The sequence below is a fragment of the Aptenodytes patagonicus genome, chromosome 4, assembly GCF_965638725.1.
Source record: "Aptenodytes patagonicus chromosome 4, bAptPat1.pri.cur, whole genome shotgun sequence".
NCBI lineage: Eukaryota > Metazoa > Chordata > Aves > Sphenisciformes > Spheniscidae > Aptenodytes > Aptenodytes patagonicus.
Genome location: NC_134952.1, coordinates 71,601,328 through 71,626,568, shown reverse-complemented (window position 1 = coordinate 71,626,568; position 25,241 = coordinate 71,601,328). Strand labels below are relative to the sequence as shown.

General features: G+C 42.6%; 1 protein-coding gene across 1 annotated transcript in view; it reads right to left on the bottom strand.

Annotated features, from left to right (window-relative positions):
* Positions 1-25,241, bottom strand: part of RNF150 (ring finger protein 150) — a 126,777-nt gene that overhangs the window by 14,523 nt on the left and 87,013 nt on the right. Inside the window, exon 6 of the mRNA XM_076337165.1 lies at positions 19,641-19,851. Within this exon, the coding sequence (XP_076193280.1) occupies positions 19,641-19,851 (211 nt within the window). The remainder of the gene's footprint in view (positions 1-19,640; positions 19,852-25,241) is intronic.

Genomic DNA, 25,241 nt, shown 5'->3' with positions numbered 1-25,241 from the left:
ATCATATCCCAGTATCTCAAGTCAAGCATCAAAAAATGAAGGGGAAATTATTAGTAATACAACCAATTTTCTGAAGCCTAAATTTAGAACATGTTGTACTTAAGCAATAAACTTTAACACCAGTTACCTGAGAAGACATTTTGTGTCTTGGCAAGACCAATAAAGTCATTTTCATAAACAGCGTAGAAAGTATCAGCATCCAAATGCTCTCTCCAAAATAAAGGGGAAAAAAAATCTGTCCAAATAAGGACATATGATATAAAACATATGGAACAGATAGCAAACACATTTGCAGAAAGCTGAGCAAAAGGGGAAGAACACATACCAGATGTTATTGCATGGAGACAGTTGGACCTGATTGGCTGGAAAAGCAAAGCATTTTTTTCATTTTAAATATCTATCTATATCTATCTTTAATGAGCATATACTAGCTTCTTGGGATTTTGTCCATGAATCAGAACACAAGGCCTTTGAAATTCACAGCACGTATTAACATTATTCTAGGAGTCAACACTTTGGAGATCTGTCTTCTCTCTATGAGAGGCTGGCTGACACTTTGGGAACTCTCGATCAGCTGTCTTAGTGGGGAGCTGCCAACCCTCTCTGTGATACAATGAACATGCCTCTGCCAAGCATGACACAAGAAAACCTAGTATTTTTGCTTTCAATATACTTTCCTCTTTCTTCTTACTCTTATGGGTCAGGCTCATCACGTTCCTGCCCTGGGACCAGCAGGGAAACTCCTTCTGTGGCCTAGATACTGCAGTATCATTTTCTCTTCCCATGACTAGTCTTTCCTCTTTCCTATTGGAAACTCAGTCAAAACACGATCGGAAAGATTACCTGAACAGTCAATGGAGTCAGCACATTAAGGTCTCTTGCACCGACCTCTATGCTCTTATATCAGCTAATCCCCATATTCAAGGTCCTTCACAGTTTATCTGCACATCTGGTCTTACTCGCTACGAAATATTTTCCTCCATCTTTGACTGACCCCATTCTTCAGTTCCACACTCTCCCCTTGTTTGATTGCCAGACAAGAACCACCCTACTTCTGTCACAACAGGGCATCTAGCCTCTTAAACCTTTGCAAAGCTGCTTCTCCTTTCTCCCTCCAAACCTTCCCACTGTCTGGAAGGGGAGAGCAACAGTGGGATGCCGCTGCACACCCTCCTTACTGTTCACCATTGGCCATCCTCAGTGCCCAAATACTGCACCAGATGCACCTCTGGTGAGGACAGCACGTTCTTCCGATGTTCACAGTAAGTTTCAGAAATAAATCTGAATGCATTTCATTCAACGTACAGCCTGTTAGAAATGATTATTATTTAGAACATGCAAAATTATTCAGGTATTTGATTGAAAATCAGAAAATGAGATCTCCCATAAAAAGGGAAATGATTCAAGAATACTGAAGCACGGGGCTCTAACTACGTAACAGTTTTGATTCTCAAATACTTTAGCTACCTTTGGTAATATATTAAATAGTCAAAGATCTTTAATTCTGAAAGAATTTAGCTACTTTTAGTAACATCCTGCCGTTTCCTACACCACTCTAAGAATCCTAAGAAACATTAAATTAAATTTTCCATTTCATGTTAAACAAAAAGTCTAATTCAACTCTTCACCAAATTCACTCACAAGAAAGTCTCTTAGGCCTAGACCGAACTAAAATCACTATTATCGTGCAGTCCCAAGCACTGCTACAAACACGTCATGTGCAGGTATTATTCTCTGATCATTTCTATTATGCTTCCATTTAATTTCTCTGTATGCAGACCAAGTTTCTGACTTAGCTGAAGTATAGTTCTGTGTACCAGCGGCATGACAGAGCCAAGAAGTGGAAGTCCAACTCTCCTGCCCTAGCTCACCCTCCTGCCACCTACCCTGAGTCAGCTCTGCTATTCCTTTGTTTGGCCAGGGAGTTGACTTAATTTAAAAAAATGTCTGCAAACTACCTTGGAAACATTTTTCGCTAGGCTAGCAGCTGAACAGGCTGGCTCAGTCACAAGGCGAGTATTGCAGCCAATTTCAGGAAAGAAGCGTACAGAAAGAGAGAAAGGAAGGGAAGGGACCCTGCCTTGCATTCAACATCTGCAAGCTGTCCCTGCGGTACCGTGATGTTATACGTCTAAAACGTCAGGTGTGGCATGGGGCTACCTTTTTACTTGGTTTTCTTAGCAGCTGCTAAACGACCAGGGCTCCCTAGTGTTACTGCAAAACAAATAGCATTAAGTGATAAAGTTAAAAATAATCATGCTTCACCATGTTAATGGTGTGTAAGGGATATTGCCAGGATTCTTCCAGTAGCCAAGGTGGGAAGTGTGGAGAGACATATACCCTTTGAGCAGTGAGCAAACATCTTTAATCACACTGCCAGCCATTTAAAAATCTGAAGGGATAGCAGGTACGCGACAAAAGTAGAGTTAAATGCTGTATGTACTAGCATGTGTTATACGCTCTATGGCCTATTGGCAGGCTGTCATAATAAAGAGACTCTTACATCCCGGAAGTATAATCACACAATTTAATCATGTGCACCTCCCACGGGCTACACTGGTGACTGCTATTGTGACTGAACTTTCTTATTTATATTTTAAAAACCCATGTCAGCAGTGTGCTCTGCTTCCTGCAAGCCTGAAAGGAGAAGGAAATTACAGCCTGGCTCAGAGACGTAATGCGCTGGATTGAACGAGTGAGAGTGTAATGGTAAGAGAAACTTCAGTTCTGTTCTGTTCTTAAAGAACATAAGGAAGAAGCATCTTTCATGAGGTGATTTAGAAATGTACTGGCCAGCACCACACAAATCCCTCAGAGCAGTCACACCAGAGAGGTATCGCAATACCTCCAAGCATGATACAATATTAAACCAGAAGACTCAATGTAAGCTAGTGGTTTCCAAAACCTTTTTCTCTGGTCTGATCATGCTGCAGAGCTGTGACCTCTCCTTGGGGGACTCCATGGCAGAAGCAGCTGCGCAAAGCCACCTGAGAGCGCTCCTTCTCAGGACTGCAGATCCCTGCTGACCCCACCTGCACAGCAGCTCCGCTTTGCCCTGCTGCTTTGCACCCTGCTCCTGGCCGGGAGGAATGAGAAAAGGTATGCTCAACCCACAGGCACCCTCCTTTCCACTGCAGCAACTGAAGAGCCTGTCCCAGAGCACCTGTGGCTGGGTGGTGGCCGAGGCTCAGCAGGGTCTGCTGGCACACAGCAGGGCCTGGGGGAAATTGCAACCCATCGCTATGATCTCTGCCTAACAGCTTCAGCACTGTTGGATCCTGCAAAGGCACCCAGGACCGTGGCCCTCCTGGGAAGTGGGAATGCCACCTCTGGCACTCCGGTGAACACAAGAAGGGGCATTTGGTGCTTGGAAGAGCAACCCATCAAGGGCACACAACGAGACTAGGACATGAAAGTGGACCTGCAGAGCAAGGCCTGGCTAGGCTGTTGTAAGAGATCTCAGATTACTGCAGCTTTTCTTCAAGGATGTTAGAAGCTTCTCACTCCTATATACATTCGCTCACGTACAAGGTGGCTACTAGCCAGCGAAAATCTGCATGGGGGCAATTAATTCTGAGAACTTGATGTGAAACGTAGGCTGCTGTGACAAGCAGAAAAACAAACATTTCTGCCTAATTACGATGAACTGCTTCCTCAATTACAAGTATGCACACAGCTGTAACAGAAAACAACAGCTTGCTTTAAAGACAACTCCTGTTAATTTTTGAATGAGGAGATTGGAAAAAACTCACGTTAATCTGGCTGAGTTTGTCTGTCATGGCAGCATGTGCATGATTTTCAAACCTGACTCTTTAAATACCTTTTACTGCATAAGCTCTCAAAAAACCTAGGTCACTAGCAAAGCACAGTAGTGAGGAATCATATACTGAACTTTCAAGAGCAGTTACAATGAACATCCTTGTGCAAAGACGTCACGAAGATGCCTGTGCATATATTAGAGGATTTAATGAGAAAACCCACAAGGAGGTGGCTGAAAAGCTCAACAGTGGTGGAATTACTTGAATAAAGTGCATATGTATCTTCTCTCCCTCTCTCTCACACACAACCCTGCCTTCCTTTCCAATGCTGCTAACACTGGGCTCCACCTGAGATCTCCAGGACATTTGCAGAATAAAGGGGCAAGTCATTAGCCCAGCACTTCCTGGGCCCTTGAATTTTGTGCATGTCACCAGGAACCCCTTCCTCACCACGCATGTTGGTGATGGTGATACTTGGCTGAAATTCAATTCCATTAGAAGTGTCCATAATAAAAATTTCACCCAGGGATGTCTTCTCATTAGATATTAAAAAAATGCACACAGTAATGAAGCCAAAAGAGAAAAATCTCACAGTGGTGGTGGAGGAACCCGTGTATCGGATATGTCATTTTTACTGCTGTCACTAGCAAAATACAACTTTTAACAGTGTAACTTTTACCTTAAGGATAAAACAGTCTTCCTTTTTGTTCAGTATAAGGAAACCACATGCCTCAGAACGGGCCTGGCTCTGTTGCAGCAACAGCTCCCAGCGCCTGAAGCAGGGCACAGCTGTGGGACCACCATGCCTGCCAAGTCTGGGCAGATTAGTACCGCGTTCAGTGGTCATCCATCCACACAGCTTCAGCATCCTCCGTGCTACCCAAGGGCTGCCCACAAACAAAAGACACGTGCAGAGACCATAACGCTGTGTGTCACACTTTCTTTCCCCCCTCTGACACCTCGCAGCAAAATCAGTGTCTCGCCTCCTACTAGCCACATGTGGACTTGCAGGATTTGACCATTTCTAGTCTCCTGTCAAATGGTCACGCTCCTGCAGGACTGTCAGGTACAGGTCCCCAAAAAAACGGGAGACATTTGACCAAAGTACACTGCTTAGGTTAAAGATCAATTGTCACAAGTCCATAAAAACAGAAAATACATGACAGAAACAGCACAACAACCCAGAGAAAATATGTTCTCGAACTTCACAGGACTGCCTAGCCTGATTTGCATTGGACAGCTTAATTATATATTTTGTCATAGGCCATGGCTTATCTGCTTACTGTAGTTCAAAAGATAAAGATTGATTTAAGTGCAATTCAGCTGTAGAAAAATCTCTTGTAACAACAACAACAACAACAAAAAAGCAGAATCATGGAGCCTCAACTGTACAGTGTCGCAGTGACTGTAAGAAATCTCGTTTAAAAACAAAGCACATGCTTTTCAGTCTCACAAACTCCACCAGGTACTGGAAAATGTAGTCGTTCTTGATGGTGTGGCATGAGCAACAGTACAATATTCTGCAGACAGGTCTGATCCATGCATTGGAACAAAGTAAGAACCTGAACAGATGACTACAGCCATACCCTATAGCTATTTCTGCTATGCTAAGATGGGCACATAGGTAAATAGACATTTTTCTGAATGCATGGAGGGGACGGTGCAATTAGTTAGCCAGGCATTTTTTATGTCTACACAAAACATTTAAGAATTAATAAAATGATCAATTAAATAAAATAACATCCAGTTTTCCATACAGAAGAAACAATTTCAGCCATTTATATGTGCATTAGCAATGAAGAAAAATAACTTGACAAGCTGAAGTGTCACCCCTTAATTTCATTAGAATTGCAGTAGTTTTTAAAAATAAATTCTAGATGCTTTCAAAGTAACATATTCTACTAATTTGAATCTCCTTCCTACGGGCTTCTTACATCATTCATACACTTCTCTTTTGAGGCCCCTAGGATAATTTAAAAATTCTGCAAGGAAGCTTGCTTTAATATCCAGTTTCGCAGAATTTTTACATAAGGAAATTTTACCCTAATTGAAAACAGTGTACACTTCATTTCTAGTGCCCTGTGTTCAGATGCACTCTTGTTAGGTACTTGTGTCTGATCCTCCCTCATACACACACAGAAAGGACAGCCCTGACCTTCACTGAGCACTGGCAAACACTTAAGATGAGTCACTACCAACTGCTGGAGCTACCACAAATGTCTCCTTTAAAATAAGTAACCTGAAATGCTTCACTGTTTTCAGATTTTTCACCTTCTCTGGAGTCTAAGTGACAATGTTGTTTTAAAACAACAGCAAGAAAGGGCAGAAACTACGCTTCCAAATAGCGTCAGTAGAACAATTTTGTTAACATGGGGCATTTCTCTTTACTTAAAGAGGAAGCTTCAGGAGACTTGCACTGGAAAGGATGTCCTGGGTAGTTGAGTCTACTCTCCACTATTGTAGTGGCTCTATGATATAATCCCTTTCAGATTTGCTAGCAATTAGCATCATTCACTGTACAAGCTCCCCAGCTACTTAGTTCATCTCTTTGCCAGTGCAGAACTGCAGCTGGATGTCAGTTAAAAGCTATAATACCTGGTTTTCAAAAGAACCCTTCATGCGACACCAACCCACTGAGATATTTTTTTTTTTTTTTTTTTTTTTTTTTTTTTTTTTTTTACATCCTACGATGACAGATGAGTTCAGCTGCTAACGCTCCTTTCTCCTAAACCTCCCAAGCCTATCAAACCTTGGAACACATTTTACATTCCAGTGTAATTATGCAGTTTTTGAACAGGAATGACTCCAGCCCTGATCTTCCCTGCAGCCTACTCAATAGTTTCACTATCAGCAACATTTTCTACCTATGGTTGTGGCCGGTTCTCTGATCGAAAAGCGAATCTGACCATGGCCACAAACAGAAAACTCCCTATCAAAATGTGCACTTTTGTACTTAGGACGTCCTAAAATGAGAGCTTCCCGCTATTTGCATGGTCTATGTACCAGGAAGGTCCTTGTGTGCCACTGGGCAGTTGTAAGCAGAACGTGCCTTGTGCCAGGGTCGGCATTTTGCACAGAGTGCAAAATGATTCAAACTGCTGCTGATGTTTATGGATTGGCAGGTGGGATATGACATTGTCAGCGCTGGTATAATCTATAAATCTTGTATAACTGTGACTGAGTACTAGCAGAAAGAGTAAAGTAGATCTATGCAGCCAGAAACAGCCCATAGTTTCCAGCAAGAACATCTCCCAGGACTTCCTGCAAACTTAAGCAAAAAAACTGATTTAATCTGTCTATGCATAGTTGGTTTTATGAGAAATGTGGCTCTTTTAATGAGTTTAGAAATCAGATACACACCCACCCACCGCCAAACAGAGACTGTATCAAAAGCTTTTCTTTTTGGAAAAGTAAAACCTCTTAAATGCCCTTTGGATCTCCTTTAGGTTGCTTCAGCAGTTTGCTTAAAGGATTTAGCAATATTTTTGATGTAACCAAAAGCATTCTATAGGAAAGAAAAATAAGCACATTTAAAACTCATCACAAGCACATGAAATGAGGATTAAAATACAACTAGGAGGTATACAGAACCACTGTCTATTTGGAACAGAAATGTCCAAAATGTTATTGTTTTGTGCAGCAGAGCTAGTGCACCAGATAAAATTCTAACAAGCTAGGCTGTGTATATTAATGCACATTCACAGAGAAACACATGAATACAGAACAACAATCGAGAAAAGCATTCATAAAGAAAAAGGTCAACAGTTTATCTCGTTATGTTCATTTAAGAAACTTTAAATCAATTGATGCCAATCTCCTTTTAATTGGAACATTTCTTTGACAATGCTGCAATAGCTCAACATTTTGGTTTTTCCCATTAAAAAATAAATCTTTGATTGGCCAGGCCTGCTACATTCGAATCTTATCTGAAAATACATTTATAAAAGTGCCTTATGTAAAGAGAGAAAAAAAAAATCAGCCTTTACAAAAACTGAAACCAAAATAACAAGCTTTTTGAGTTAAAGATTTTAAATTAATTTAATGTGAATCTCCCTCTGATCCCCTGTCTCCTTCCTGCCTGTCTTGCCTTCCTCCCAAAATGGGCCTTTACGAAAAAGAACACAGCACAGTTTTACTTGACCTGACTCCTTGCCCTGAGACATGAAACCATTGGTTTTGTCTCACCAGCCTAAAGCAAGAGTGCAAGCCTGCTCCCTCCTTGATTATCCAGCTCCTTTTGCTTTCCTTGCTCATGGTTCACACAAGTAACATCACAAAAAAAGTGAGCTCCATTTTCTTGCTTACAAAATGCTAGATGTGACAATTAAAACCCAGAGAGAGGCAACCAGGACAATAAGCAGCAAGGCTAACACTAAAGACGGAACTCAATCTCACCTAAAGGCCACTAAAGGTGCCTGAAGGGCACCTCAGTCCTAGCACCCAGGATAATTTCTCACTGGTCAAGTGCCCTTGAAGGCCTGGGGCTGGCTGGTAGGAAACCCAGTAGGGACATCAATAGAAACTGGTCTTAGGCTATATAAATCTAGGGCCATTTAGCGTTTTCTTTCAAATAAGCTTGCAGTCACAATCTAGTTTCAAGTGAACAACTTATGGCATCAGAAAATCCCCTCCAAGCCACTGCTTTTATCAGGGACTCTTGCTGAAATGCTCACAAGAACATGAGAAAGGCCAAGACCAAGACATCCGTTTTCAGAGTTTCTTCTCGGACGAGTGGAGGGGAAAGGTCAATTTAAGTTTCAACAAATTGCAGCTGGAATTTTACTAGAAAATATGTTCATTAGGTCACTTGGACACCACCACCACCAAGACCTCCCTAACACTCTACAAATGAAACTCAAATTGGAGCAGAGTAATTTTAAAACACTGTTTCTCTGCATTAAAACATTTTGTCTCTGTTTCAATCTTTTCAGTGAATACATACCCCCATTCCACCTCCTCTTGAGTTCTGAGCATTCATGCTCTTCAGAGAGACAGAAGAAAGAGATGTTACCCTATGCATCAATACGTACCTGGAAAAGTAAAAAATTCAAAAGCTCTCTGAAAACCTGGAAACTAACCATATAACTGCAAAAAATGTAAATGCCTTTGCACTGGTTCATTACTATTTTCCTTGGGAACACTACTGTAAAGTTAGAGTCAAAACTTTGGGACATTAAGTTCTGTTTTAACCCTTTCTGCTTTCTCTTTTCCATTCAAGTTCTTCAATTTCAACTCCTCTCATTGAAAAGTGGTAGTTTCCAGAAGGTTCCCAGGCAGTTCCAGAAGAATATTTAGACCTCAGGAGCTTTTAGAAAAAAATTAAAGATTAAAATATTGTTACATTATTTATCTAGTCTGGAAAGGGGGCTTTTAGAAGCTGAATATAAATTTACAGTAAATTCTCAGTTTTTACAAGGGAAATGGACTTGCATCTTTCAGTCATAATCAGGCAAAAACTGAAGGATTGAATTACCGCAAACAAATGAAATTGTTTCCACCCTGTGGAATATACAGCCATTACAGTAGTTTAACAAGGCACTTTTGGGGGTGAACAACTGAAAATATAATCTTTCTATCATAGCTTGTCTTCAAAACTGCTTCCTTTGAAGAGTATCTTTAGGCTGCAGGCTACCCAGCAGCTGGGAGCACGTTACATCTCCCAGAGCAGCTTGGCAGAGGGTCATTTTTCTAAAATCTCCTACTCCGAGACTATTTTGGTCTTACAGACCGATAGCTTTTCATGCACAGAAAGACAATTTGCTGCTGCCACTACCTTTTCAAAAAGCAATTATAAAGAAGTAATAAAGTTTAGCAACATCTCAGTTGAATTCAATATCCCATGCACATGGGGGCAAAATCTGAAGCAAGGTGCCTTGCTTCTCTGTGGTACAGAGACGTACCACATTTGGTGGCTGTCTCCCAAAGAAACGTTAGCAGCTGAAAACATTGCATTATTTAACTACCTGCATAAGGAACTGGCAGATTTTAAACCTCCTTTGTGTGATTTTTTTTTTCCTTCCCCACTGAGATGCTATGATTTAATAAAGCCATTTTAGCTAAGTGCTTTTCATATTCTGACTTCGCCAGTAATATCTTTGTTCTATACATTTTCTATGCATTTTTCCTGTAGGAGTATGGTTTTTCATTGTCTTACAGCACTATGCTACCTAGACGGTGGCAAATAGAGCAGAAATTCACCACAGAGATCTCCAGGTAAGTTGTTTTGCACATTAATATGTGAATTAACACAGGGTTTAATTATTGCCACAACAGAGCACACGTTCTTGCCTACTCTCTGAGTGCCTCAGATACGTTAACATGAAAAGAACAGTCAAAGCAATTGGCACTTGCAAAAGATAGTCACAATAAAGGCCAAGTTGGGTGGATATTCCATCGTACATCTCGTGGCCACTTTGGAAGTCCAGATATTCATTAATGCAACTCTGATGCTACTGTGTACTGTGCTGAGAACAGTCTTCTTGGCCGCCTGGGCACACTGCCGGCTCATGTTCAGCCGGCTGTCGACCAACACCCCCAGGGTCCTTTTCTGACAGGCAGCTTTCCAGCCACTCTTCCCCAAGCCTGTAGCGCTGCATGGGGTTGTGGCCGAAATGCAGGACCCGGCACTTGGCCTTGTTGAACCTCATACAATTGGCCTCGGCCCATCGATCCAGCCTGTCCAGGTCCCTCTGCAGAGCCTTCCTACCCTCGAGCAGATCAACACTCCCGCCCAACTTGGTGTCGTCTGCAAACTGACTGAGGGTGCACTCAATCCCCTCATCCAGGTCATCGATAAAGATATTAAACAAGACCAGCCCCAGTACTGAGCCCTGGGGAACACCGCTCGTGACCGGCCACCAACTGGATGTAACTCCATTCACCACAACTCTCTGGGCCCAGCCGTCCAGCCAGTTTTTGACCCAGCGCAGAGTACACCTGTCTAAGCCGTGAGCCGCCAGCTTCTCTAGGAGAATGCTGTGGGGGACGGTGTCAAAGGCCTTACTGAAGTCCAGGTAGACCACATCCACAGCCTTTCCCTCATCCACTAGGCGGGTCACCTGGTCATAGAAGGAGATCAGGTTGGTCAAGCAGGACCTGCCTCTCATGAACCTGTGCTGGCTAGGCCTGATCCCCTGGTTGTCCCGCACACGCCTTGTGAGTGCCCTCAGAATGAACCGCTCCATAATCTTCCCCGGCACCGAGGTCAGGCTGACAGGCCTGTAGTTCCCCGGATCCTCCTTCCGGCCCTTTTTGTAGATGGGCGTAACATCGGTAAGCCTCCAGTCATCCGGGACCTCCCCCATTGAGCTAGAATATAACCATGTGTGTCCTATTTTCAGCATCCCTAAATGCGAGGGCTTACCCACGTCTCCTGTCCCCCACAGGCTCTGAGGCAGGAGAAAATCCTCTCCTAACACTCATACCAGTAGTTGGATATTTCCTCTCCGATGTTGGGCTTGACCTGTTACCTACTTTTCTTCTGATCATTCATATTTTCTATAAACACTCATAAGCCAGTTTCTCCATCTGACCTCTCAGTTTCAAAGCATGAGTTTCAGGCACTATCTTCACCTAAAATTGCCCACATCCAGCACAATAAAAATGTAAGTCCAATTACTAAAGATTTAGTGAGAACTCTCACTTCTAGGTGAAGTGACCTGGTTACTGTGGATCCCTGAAGCACCCTAATTTCTGCTGGAGTTGGAGGTAAGTAACAAAAGAGAGCTGTTTCAAAAACACACAACGACTTGACTGGTATTTTATGAGCAAATACCAATTTTTTTTTTTTGTCCAGGCTGAAATCATAAGTACTACAAACTGTATGTGGAAATCTGAGCTGTTGCCACTACTAGAATCTGGAGAAAACTTAAAGCAGAGCAGTTTTGGATGCTTCTTGCAGGCCAAACATCTCCTGAGAGATTATTTAGCTATCATACAAAAAACATCACACAGGTACGCGCACACACACCTCTCTCACTTAATCTGCTTCTAAATGCAACTCTGTCATGCTTTCTGAGAAATCAAAAACGCTGGTTACAACACAAGAAGTACAGGTGTAAGCATGCACGTGACCCTTTAAATGCTTGTGAGAAACCAGACAGCTTCCATGTGCAAATGATTCTCTTGCACATTCACAGACTCAAAGTCCAGATGAATACGGAGAAAAATGTATCTACCAATGACTGGAAACAGTACATCAGTAGAGCTTTTGCCTGACTTACTTTTTTCGTTTGAGTTACCTTCAAAGTGGTCATGACATTGTGGGAGCACTAAGGCAAATGTACACTCCATTATGAAGCAACGCAACCAGTAAAAAATACATGCAAGCAGAATCAAGGGTGACTGCTGCAGAGGTGACACTACTTTCTATGAGTGCCTCCTGTGTCTCAGCCTTGTGTTTTTACTCTCCCATAGGCACAGCTGCCTTTTCACTGTCTGTCTTTTCCCACTAAATTTATTAGATTTGTTTGCTTGCTATAATCTGCTCTTACCTGTGAATTTTTCAGAAGTGGGTCCATCCATTCCTACCTGTGTATATAATGACTGGTACAGCAGAGCCTGTCCCTGGTAGGGGTCTCTGGGGTCTGCACAGTACAGGCGAGCATTACTTTTGCATTGCTTAACTGTCTGAAATAATGGCAGCAACCAGCAGCACTGACCCTGGAATCCTGCCTTTCCTCTGCCTGCCTAGCTAGAGAGCTGTTGCTCAGTCTTACTTCTTAATTCTGACTTTCAGGTGCTGATCCAAGCTGGATCCTTGTGTCTCCCATTTGTCTTTGTTGCTGAATTGGTCAGAAAATGATTCAGAATCACAGTAGCACACACTTCACAGCACTTCCTGATGATTTCAGTGGAGGCTTTTGTGTTAAAACTGATGAGAATAAAAACTCCACAGACATTAGAGATGTGAGAATGAGTCCTAAATAATCAAGCAGATTGTATGCAAGATGCTGAACAACTCTTGCAAGGCAAGGCTTTCATTCTCAAGTATAAATCAAAGAGATGAGCTAGTATTAAGTCTGGTCTCTCTGCAGTTCAGATTTGTATTTTATTCTACATCGTTTGTCCATTTTGCTTTAAAAGCTTTCTCGTTCAATGTTTTGTCTAGCTGTCTGCTTAAGACAGCAAAGTATAGGGAAAGATATAAGCTATGTTATCACTGACTACAGTCCTCAGATCCCTTTTTCCCCTGCACGCATGCAATGCATGGGAATGATATATCTAAGGAGACGCTTGTGTGCCATCACAGTTTTTACAATGGCACTTTTCCTTACTGAGTTTCATTGTCACAGGTAATAAATCCCTTATGTCTCTCATATTCGCTGACCATTAATAAAATGCCTGTATACTCAGATATGAGCATTCAAATGAGATTTGAAACTTCATGCTTACTTTGCCTTGTTTATCCTGATTTCTGGGCAAAACAGACAGCTGTGTAGGGTCTAGCTGTGCTTGAGATAGCATGCTTGCTTTTGGCAATAGTGTTGTGAAAGCTGGCTTATATGTCCCTCTTCTCTTGGGCTCCACACTTCTTTCCTCCTGTTGTACTGGCACAACTACTTCTGGATCAGGGAACAGATCCAAATGAAAAAAAAACCCCAGGGAGAAATTGGTAGCTTCTGGATTGGGCTTACAATGTAGCTGCACAACAGAAGGGCAACACGGAGGCAGGAACAAGTAATCTGGGACAGAGAGAGGCAAGCTGGTAACTGCCACAGGATTCATATGTAAAGACAGACTTATAAATGGAGCTTCCACTACTGAAGGAGGACATTTTGTTCTAAATCTCTCCCTAGAGTCAATTATTAAGCAAGTTTCTCAAGATCTGCAGCTTTTTTGGCACCCTAGGTTAGGCCAGACTACCACGTGTACCTACTGTGCCCCCCCCGACTGGGCCATAGACACAGCTCAGCGTGTCTGCAGGGAAGAAGGGAGATTCAGGAACCGATGGTTTCATCCTTGCTCTGTACACAATGTCAATGTACATAGCAGATGTGGAACAGAAAACAAACAAAAAAAAATTAGACTTTAAATTTGCTCCTTGTTTCACAGCATTTTTGTACATCCCTTTTTGCAATTTGGTATAGAAACACTTCGTCTGTATTTCACATCTTAACATACGGAAAGGAAGAGCAGTTTTATAATGGGAAAACTTCACTGTCCATTCAGAGAGCCTGGCAGGAGTCTTGTGGGTGTATGTAATAATCCAGAGCACATTTTTAGTGCCAGTTAGGTTTCACTTGGTGACTCTTTCAAACCACTGCTGGCCTTTCAAACCACCAATGCTATGTTGGCACTGGTGTGAGTCTCAAAACAAATCTAGGACCTCAGCTCACTGGAATTTTCAGTCCATGATAACTATTTAGTGCAACATCTGCACAGGCTTTTAACAGAGCCACCAGGACTTATGTCATACTCCAGGCACACGGGACTCAATCTGCTCAGTCTTTAACTAGGTCCCATCAGCATTCTGTCTCCAGGACAGTGCTAGGTGCTAATGCAAGTGTTAATAACTTTCTGTATTAGCTACTGTCTAGGGAGTTTTTCCACCTTTTCCTCCCCCTTTACATTCTGCCTAAAAAACCCCTATTAATAGCAAGGAGGAACAGTCAAGTGGTTGCAAGACAACAGTGGATCAGATTCTTATCATGCACTTTCATCTACTTCCAAAGGCTGATTATTCTTCACAAAGACATTTTAGACATACACACATCAAAATAATTACTTGAGAAGTTATATTAATAGATTTAATGAAGAGCTATCAAAGAGACTTGAAAGTGTCCTAACAGTCACGATGAGCTATACGTTGGCAGGGTTTTATGGAAAGAACAGAATGAGAGGCAGAAAAGGAACTGCTGGTATTCTCTAGACTGCCCTCACTGCTGTACAGCCCATCAAACTTGGTGGGCTTTGCAGGTATATGACACCTCGGGGGAGAGTTTGTGGTTTTTCATACTAAAACTCCTGCCCACGTTTGCAGTATAATTATTTAAGGATCTTCCTCCAACTACAGAGACAGTGCTGGTGGGATTTCTGAGGCTTTATGCAGTGTGATGAGATATCCTGCTGAAGAGAATATAAAAGCTTGTCTAAATTGAAAAACTAGAGGTATTTACCAACAGAGGGCAAAGACTCCGGCAGTGCACATTATCTACTGCAGAAATTAGCAAGTGCCACATGGGTTGAGGGTGGTGAACGACTATGGATGCTATAAAAGATGAAAAAAATTGTTAACTACTTTTTCCCCTGCAAGTGTCACCATACAACCTTTAAAATATCTAGATGCTACTTTCCCAGCAAACTACCTTTTTTAACCATATCATTCAATCCCAGCTGAGCCTGACCCAAAGAATATTGCAATGTCCTCCTCAAATTCCAAATCCACCTTCCACTCCTCCAAAGCTGGTGCAGTTCAGAGCTTCTTCAAGTTCAGATCTTAGCCAAATCCAGCTCACACTCACATCATCTGTAGAGCAGGAAATTCCACCTGCGCTGAAATTTCCAAAGATGTTAGCATTTTTCATAACTCACTACTGAAAATTAGGCAACACAGATTGCTTACGATGCATTATTGTGGAAAAAGATCCTTAGCTTATCTTCTTTCATACCCTCTGGAGAGCTGAAAAGTAATAGGGTCAAAGCAGGAAACTCAGCTGAGATGAACTTTTATGTATTTCACACAATTTTTTTACCCTTCCCCCCCCCTTTCTTTTTTCCAACTCCAGTTTTTAAATTTTTCCATCCATCCATTTTCAGCAACTGATTACAAAAATACCACATTACAAGATACTATCCCAGGATCCTGCACAAAATCCCACCACAGAGAGCAAACAGTCACTAAGACTAAATACTGAACAGACTTTGGGCTGTAGATGCACCCAAGGGACTTGATGAAGGCTTGGATCTTGGTAGAAGCCAGCTGAGAGAAGCTGCTGGTCCATTTTTAAGTGCTCAGTGCTACTACACAGGAGATGCTTGGTTTAGCAAGGAACCCTAGGGATGGGGCCCCAAATGAAGTCCCATCCAGATGTTCATAGTACACTACGTCGCCAAGGGTCCCATGGAAGACATTATCTATTCAGGAGCACGGGAAGAAAAAAGGAGGGAGAGAAGAGGAAATGTCTGCTGAGCACACACACAGAGAAATAAAAAGAAAAGCACTGGCCGAGTTCCAGAAATGAAAATCTGGCCCCACTGAAGTAGGTGGGAGCTTTGCCACCAGATTTCAATGGAGACAGAATTTCACCCGATGTGAACAGTACTCTGGAAATATCCTCCCCCCCAGACACGCTGTGGGAGCTCTTCTGGCTCTGAATACTCACTGGAAACACAGAAAGGGAAATTAAACCCAAAACAAGACAACAATATCAAAATGATTAATCAACAAAGAAAAAGGATGCAACAACAATTAAGCAAAAAGTATTGCAGAAGTGGGTGGAAAGAAGGCGGCAAGTCCTTTACCTCCTGGACCACTGAACTTTGCCAGGAATAAGGAGGGATGCAAGGACTCACGGTGCTGGGTACAGGGTGCCACATCAAGACTGCACTGGAGACAGTCTGCACAGATTCAATAACAAGAGGAAGAAAAACTTCTAGCACAGATTCAGCCCTGGAGTGTGCTCCCGTCACTAATGCTATATAAAGAGGCTAGAACCTAGCAGCTTCAGCAAAGATTCCTAGGGGCAATCAGCGTCATTGCTTACAAATTCCCAGGCAGGCTAGTTCACAGAAAGGGCACGCTCAGCAAGCTCTGCAGTTGTGTAACTATGAGGATTCTGGAAATGAGAAATACAATGCCTGAATATAATAAACAGACACAATGCCTATAAAGCCCCATCTATATGACAGCTATGACCCAGTTATTTAGCCTACAGTTGCCCTCTGATTTAGTTAGCACTTGATTTCATACCACAACTATACAGTGGTCCTGGATGTTCCCCTTTCACTGGCTTAAGAGTTCAGGCTGCTTAAGATGCTAAGTGGTACCTTTCAGAGTGCCTGAACACCCCAAATCCACATAAGGCAGCTGGAGGGACAAATTCCCATCACTGCTAGAACTCAGCCCCTAACTCCCAACCAAAGACCTCTTCTTTGCTGCAGCTCTGCTGCAAAAAGGGACCAAACAGCTCTGTTTCTGGGAACTACTGCAAATTGCACCACTTTGGATATGGTGATGACAGCATGGAAACTTGCACACCTACTGCTGACTAATATTCAAGTATTGTATTCCACTTTGAGATGAGAAATCCAGATGAAGATTCATGTCTACATATCAATGATGGGTGAATGACAATAGCTAACCAAGCATTAAACCAGAGTTCCCTGAGTGACTGTGTGACAGGCACAGCGTAGGCAGGCACACACCAGGGTTTGGAAGCTCCCAAGGTCCTTTGAGCTTTTCTCAGGACTCCTTTTTCCTCACAAAACAACTGGAAAGGTCTGTTTTTAGCAGTGGGTCCCCAGCCACCCCTGTAATGTTGTGAGGCTCACAACCTTCACAGAGTTCAGGCCATGTGCCAGTTTCCCCTCCCTGCTCTCTTCTCCCTCTCTCTCTCAAATAACCAGGGAAAAACCCTTTTCACAGTCCTTCCCCAGACCTCATGGCCAGCCTTTTCAGGTGATGGAGATCTCCTGAAGCTCCATGGTTTGCTGCCTCATTACCCACGTGTCTGGATAGACCACTGGTCTTGGTGCGAGTTCCTTGTCCATGGGCTCTGCTGTCAGCCCTCCGGACTGCCCACTGTTAGTGTCTATTGCCCAATGTTATTAAAGGTAAGGGGAAGAACAGAGGGCATCAAGGCAAAATAAAGCATCTCTGCAGGCCCTGCAGTACTCTGCTGGCTCAGAGCAAGTTTTTCACCCAGTGACTTAGCTGGCAACTTGGAAAATGAAGACCATATGTGTTTGGACTGACACTAATCCTTCCGCAGACTCTGGAAACAAAACTGGAGGGGAAGAGAGTGGCTGGAGAGTTACTGAGCTCTTGTGCTCCCTGGCTGCCTCAACACCATTGTTACCCCTGGCGACAAACCAGAAGAACTGCTTCTCGGTGTGCCAAGATCCTGGGATGAAAAGCACGGACTACCCCTAGTGCTGGGCTTTGCACCAGGCTGCCAGCTCTTCTCAGCATGTGCCATGCAGCTGTGGGTGTAAAGGGCACACCACGGCCCTCCTTCCCAACTTCAATAGCAGACCTTGTAAAGAACAGCAGGACAAGGATTATTATCTGCCAGAGGAGCTACTCACTTCAGGAGTGTTAAGAGGGTACAGCTGAGACCAGCGTCTAGCCCAGTCTTTAGTTACATTGTGGTACCATGAAGTAAATCTTTCCTCCATGGTTTAAATCAGCCTCAAACGTATTTAAAAACAATTACTGGCAGGAACAAAATAACCTCTCGTTTTGAACAGCTCTTGCCAACACTCAAGGAGGCTTGAGAAAGTTGTATGCCACCAGCTGACAGGCTGGCCATGGATGACAGCTGGGCCTATAACCTTGCTGCTCACCCCTTGCTGCATCTGGGACTTAGACCATAAAAGGACCAAACCTGAAACCAGTACCTAATCCACAAAGGCAGAACTTAAAAATCCACTTCTGGGTCACTTGTGGCTGAGGTCGCAAGTCCAGCATTTCCAGAAGCTATTTTCACTGCCATGACACTGGCTGCAATATGAGGGAAAATGTGATTATCAAAGCCTCTCTACCGAGTAAGGAGACTAACGTAAAATCATTTCAACTTAGTCCCCTCATCTTTCTCCTACCTTTTACACATCATATTATTACTTGCCTTCTTTTTCATGCCCAGGCCCATAGTAGTACCTAGAAATGGTTGAAAATGCATAATTTGTTCCAGGACCTATGCTGACTCCATACACAAACCTGTATTTTATCACATTCTTCTACCTCCCTTCAAGTATATCTGATGATTTTCTACAATAGTCTTGTCAATACTAATATACCAACTGGTGTCAAACTGATCTGCTATTTTACCTAAAAATGAGAATTTTAGCTAGTACAATCCGCATTCAAAACAGCTGACAACATTCTTTTTAAACTGTTAGAAGTAGATTTTCATCAAAGAACATAATTTTTAGGAACAGAGAGACATGCAGACATTTTGAAAGTTACTGGTTCAAATGGTGTCCCTTAAACAAGTGAAAATGAAATACATTGAAAACATCCAAAATTCTCTTTTTTTTGTACAAATTGGCAGCATTATTTCACTAAGCTCAGGTTTTCAAGTACAGGAACGCTGACCATCAATCCTTCTGAAATGAGAAGTTCAAGTACGAATAAATAACCAGATGAGCTTCAATTGATGTAAGAAGATAAAGGAAAGGCAAAACCAGAATTCAACATTCTTTTTTTCTTGACCGAAGGCAGTGAAAGTGATTGCTATTTATTGTTCTCTATTTATTTTGTGATACGCAGGTAAGAATAACTTCCACAAGGTAACATGTAGCCCAGTGAGGAAAGGCAGGCCAAAGGACATGCACCAATCTGCTTCGCAAAGAAGCCAGGTGATACATGGCAAGTTATCACGGTGAATGGGATGACTTACTATAAACAGTATCTGAAGATGACCATAAGTTTATATTGTTTTGTGTTGACTGAAATAGCTTGTTCTGTCCATGCAGGGGACTCCAATTAGAGTTTGCTATTCAACACACTGATTTGCACACAGGCTGGAAGTGTTTGCAGTACAGCAGAACGACATGATATTTAAATTTACTTACCCTGTAGATTTCTGCTAGGCTTAAAGTAAGGCCATGCTCCAGTGGAAAAGCCCTCAAAGGCCATTTTTCCCACACTAGAGATCGGTTTGTGATTCCGGTTTCTAAACATTTATTTCAGCGCAAATTCTGCCAGAAAGAGGAACTTACTGCTTGTTGTGAAGTTACCCTCCCCAATCTGGGGAAAGGAGTCTACGTCTTGGATGACCTGTAGTACTCCCACAGTCCGCACCGGGGGATCCAGGGCTACAGAGCTCTCATTCACTGTTACGTCGCTGGCTCCCGTTATCTGGTTGGTTGGCGGTCCTCCTATGGATGCTTCCAAGTCTGGAGGTATATCATCCATACAATCTGCATTTGGCTAACGGGAAGAAAAAGAAGAAATTTGAGCTTTTACCCGATAAAAAGATTTAATTTACCTGTTCCCACTTCTTTAGGGTTTTTCACTTTCTTTCAGTACTGAAAATGGCAACATATGATGAATAAACATGCACAGTTTGTTTGTTTTCATGTACTTAAAACCTCTTAATGCAATTTGTTGGAAGAGAGACCCAAAGTACACACTGCAAATATTCAGTATTAAACTGTGTCACCTACAATCTCTAAATATTCTTATTTATACTTTTCAAAGGTTTTGGGAGAGTGTACATTGAAAAAGTAACCCACTTATTGATATGATCTGCTCAACACAGGCAGACTGCTGAGTAAGATGACAAATGTAAACAGAGACAGTAGCTGAAGGGGAATAATTATCTTTTCCCTAAATACACATTTTATAGAGCCGATATCAGAGCTTTCAGGAATAGGAATTCAAGGGAACTGCCTGTGGGCGAATCTATGTGTGGGGGGCAAAAATAGAAGCTAAAGCTGTTTATAAGAAGTTTTTTAACATCAAAAAATCTCTTCCTTTACTAATGCTATATTTCCTACAAAATAAAATTATGAGAAAAGAAACAAACAAGCAATAATGGGAATTTGAAGAGTATTATTCGATCCATAGTCTTTCTTGCTTTGTGATTCAGAGACCAAGGATGAAACCCAGTCTGGGGAATTTAGACACTTCTCTCTTGCAGTTACATAGTGAACACACCAACACCTCCAGAATGAGCCAAGCTCTTCAAGTCAGGTGTCTGCCTTTCCATTGACCTTATAGGGAAGCAATGAGAGGGGGTTGTGGAGCCCACCTCTTGCACAGTATCCTTAGCACTGAGCGCCTGTTCACAAAGGGCGCTGAGACTTCAAGTGGGCACTGGGTGGCAAAGAGGATCGTTTGTCCAGAGACACTATGTCCAAGCTGGGCACTTAAAACAGTCAGACTTGTTTCTGGCCTCGATTTCTCTGGGCCTGTTACAAGCCTGATGCTCCCATTCATACAGCAGTGATTTCTATGGAGCTCCCCATAAACATTGGTGACAAACACATGAGTAGAAAAGCTCTTTTTCCTCTAAGAGGAGACAGATTCTTGTGCCATTTGCCCATAGAACCAGATCTAGTTCTCCCCAAGACATGGAGTAAAATTGTTTGCACAACTATTTCAAGAACTGGGTTTTGAAGTTTTAACATACTGTAACAAAACCAAGGCTAATTCAGAAATGAGGATGCTGTGTGTCAGGGTGCAAAGCTTCCAAAATGACCAAAGGACATAGCAAGGTTGAGCTGCAATTACATAGATACCTTGTTAAGTTAGGAAACGTAAAGTTAAGTTGTTCCCATTTATCTTTATTGTCCAGGAGTCAGACAGCTCGTCTGGATCAGTCACTTAGGTTTCCTCTAACCTCAACGGTTTGAGACAATTTCGCTGTGTGATTCATCCCACCTTAAGGTAAACGGTATGAATTGCCCCTTCTGCCTTCTCACTGCTCAGCACTAAGCAGAGATGGGGCTTAAGCTGCCAGACTGGAAATTCAACGTCTGGATGGCTAAAGTCAGAGGAGATGTACTCTGCTCTGTGGATCTGATTTTTGCTATGCTTAGTTGTCTCACTTGCTAAGGCATTTTTGCAAATCTCACTACCTGCCTATCTCTAACAGCAGGCACCTAGAAACTAAGCAAAATATGATACAGCAAAGACTTAAACAGAGGCTTAGCTTTAAGCACAAGAGTAATCCCTTTGAACTCAAGCATAGAAGGTTACCATATGCTTACATTTTTTGCAGAACCAGGAACTTAGCATGTTTTCTCTTTTCCCATACATTCCCTGTCTGATTGTTGCCACCTCATAAATATTTTTTCACAAATGTTCCTAATGAAAAAGGCAGGCATTTTAAACAATCCTCAGGTGACTTGTATCCACAAACTGAAGTTTGGGATAAAAATTAGAATTGTCGTTGTCTGGCTCCAGTCTAATCCACAAGCAGCAAGAGCTCCTCAGAACTGGGACAAAGGCACGTTCAGCTATACCAGGTTTTAATGAAACCCATTGAACCTGCGCTTTTCTAAGTGAAATACCAATCATTTATCTGTAAGACTTGGGTCCAAAATTACTCCTTAGATCTATCTCTCTTTCCCTCACCCTTAGCTGTTATAACAAATGCTTTCAGAATTTCATTTTTAACTTAGATTTAGCTTTGATGGCAGTGTATCTTAAAGAAAAAAAAGGCCTGTTTTTTCTTTTCTACTCTAGGAAAAACTATTTCAAAATTTTTTCAGGGGACCAGTTGTCTGTCCTTTGTTCTGATTCCAGTTATTCCTAGAATGGGGTTTTATCACTAACTTTTAAACCTTTAAAAATGGAGGATTATAATTGAAAGCCAAACCAAACACTAAAGATGCAAAAATAGCATTGCTCGATATAATTAATCCTTTTACTCCTGAATCATTTTAGTTGGAAAAAATACCCCAAACTAAGCAGCATACTATAAAACTAATGATATGAAATACTGATCGAAAAAAGTGCATTATGGCTTTTGCTGTCAGAGTGACCCAGATACATTTTCTAAGTTTAATTATATTGGTTTCACTCATTCCCTGCATGTAAGTGCTTTGAGGGCACAATTCCACTAAAGTCAAGGGAAGGCTTTGTATTGACTTCTGAGGGCTTGGCTAAGGCTCTTAGTGAATAGCTTCAAGTCATCGAATCTGCTGCCAAAAATGCAGCTGTCTGCATATCCAGCAGATATTTGCAGAAAAGAGGGAGAAGCAGAGGGAACCTATTTTATGTGATACGATCATCCCAATAGCAATGTAGCCCTTTGAAAGTGAAAGACACTTTCACTGATAATTCACTTCAAATGTTACAGCCAAAAGAGGTATAGTCTGAGCTGGATTCACCAGCAAAGAGACAGTGGAAAAGGTTACGCCAACCATTTGCTGATAGATAGTTAGTTAACAATCCTCTGGAGCTGCAGAGAGCCACAGCGAAAAGCGGAGATGCTAGGGTGCTCAGCTACCGTGAAAATGAGTGCAGTCACTTTGGTGCCTCACGGCAGCCTGGGGAATCTGGTTTCAGGGCAGATAATATTTGAAGTGTCTGTTACAAAGTAAATGGAGAGTTCAGATGTGAACTGAATTGAAGCATTTAGATATTTGGGTTTTAACCAATCATTTCCTGGAAAATCCCGAGTCTTCCTGCTAAATGAAGCACAATATACCCACAGTCACACAAGCCAGCTCTTTAATAACAACCATAGGACAAACATGCAGCTGACAGGAAAAAAAACATATTAGCCCTGCCTATGGTAAGATTTTCTCATTCCTCCCATTGTAAAAGCCTGCAAAAGGACTTTGGCAAATTTGTGCTCAAGTGTCCCATCAGAGACTGCTGCCTGCCTAAGGCTGCTTTTCTGTGTGTGGAAATTTCAGCTAAGATGGCTCAGCAAGACTCAAGAATGTGGTTAGGGAATGACATTTTGCTTCATCCCCTCTACAGAAATGTTTGCCACCTCTCACTGAGAAGCCCTAGAGCTTTACAGCTTCTTCCAGGGAAATGTCCTTTCCCACAACAGCCTACTGACATCTGGCTAAGTTACGAGCCTCTGAAAATATCAGTTCATGGGTGCTGATAGAGACTGGTGGCTTATTCGGGACCGACAACTACACTCTCCAAAGAGAATAGGGCTTTGCATGGTGCCTGCAAGCTCACGGTGGCACCAGAAGGCACCCCACAGGACCGATGCCCACCCCAGGCTGCCCTCAGCTGGTGCCAGGCAGCGAGAAGGGTGAGGACGCACAATTTCTGTGTGAGTGGAGAACCGGTCCTGTGAGCTGAGCAGAAAGCACAAGCAGCGACACCAGGGCAGGAGCTCAAAAGGATAAAGGTTGGGCAGGAGGGGTTATGCAGAGGAGAAGCAGGAAAGGGCATGAGGCAGGAGAGGGAGAAGCAGGACCTGAGGCATATTTTAGAAAGAGGAAGCAGAGAAAACAGAGGAAGAGGAGCAACTAATAGCAGTGTAGGAATTTTTAACCCCCAAGCTACTAGATGCTCTTAGACTCCCCCTTCCTTTGCTGTTAGCCAGAGGAAACCCCTGACATGAAGGCTACCACCTGCTCCCAGTTCCCATGGACAACAGCTCCTACTGTAGGTCACCTCGAGGGGTAAGGCTGTAGTGTGCAGCTCTCCCTTCATGAACCTAACCGATGATCCATGCGGGTGGGAGCCAGTATGCTTCCTCCAAATGATGGAGCGGGCTGTTTTCACTTGGTTGTCTTAGAACAACCTAGGGCGATTTTTACAGAAATTCATACAATAAAATCCTCTAAACAAACTTTACTAGTGGAACACTAACATCCAAGTGCTTGATTTTAGTTTTAAGACAGACCAGCACTAAGGTTGATTCTGAAATCTTAATTTGACCCAGTTGTTTGTGTTGGTTACAGCAGTATCTTAAATTACGTGCCCAGTACAATTATTTCCACAGAAGCTCCATGTGGAAAGCTCTCAGTGAGGGGAGCAGGATGGATCCCCCTTATGCTACGCGGTACAGAGAGAATGAGACAGGGAGCTGTGAGAAGAGAAACGATGGCTGAGGAAACTGAATGGCGCTTTTAATTATTCCTGGCAATTAGGTTCTATACCTGCCACTACAGAGCTGTTCATATGTAGTAAAAGCCAGTCATGTAACCCAAAACCTTTACATATGGCCTCTGGGCATGTTTTCGCTTCCCCTCAATGCACCCAGCCTCAGACAGCCTGCGAACACACTTAGCCTTCAGCAGCTGTCAGTGAAGTCAGTGAGAGCCATATTCTGGATGTAAACACTAACGGTACTAAAATTTCTGGAAAGACCTTAACATCTCACCACACGCCTCCAAAAAGTGGAGCTCTGATTTGTCTATATACCCTCGTTAAGAAGCTGGATGACGAGCATGTTAATGAAATGCTTGGGCAAAAGTGTGAATGGACCAGTGTGAGAGCAGAAGTTGCGTGGTCCTGCATGGTGCAGAAGAAAGCCATGGAACGATATACTGGGTACGGAGAAGAGGTGTCAAAATCCTGGGTAACTGCTCACTGGCAGGCCTGTGAACGGAGACATGGAACCTGGGGAAAAACTTCTGTATTTAAGCCTAGGCGCAGAGATGCTGAATGGCAGAGCCAGCCTTCATTCCGGCCTTTCCTGACATCTCAAATACCGATTTAACAGTTGTATCATCTTTTAATATTCTAAAGACAATATACATGCTTAGCAGAAAAAGTAGCCCAACTGTAATGACGTCACCCTAACCACAATGCTCTACTTCATTTTTCCCATTGCATGTTTTTAGCTTGGATTATATTAGGTTGATTAACATATCTCCCTAGTTCAGTAAAAACTT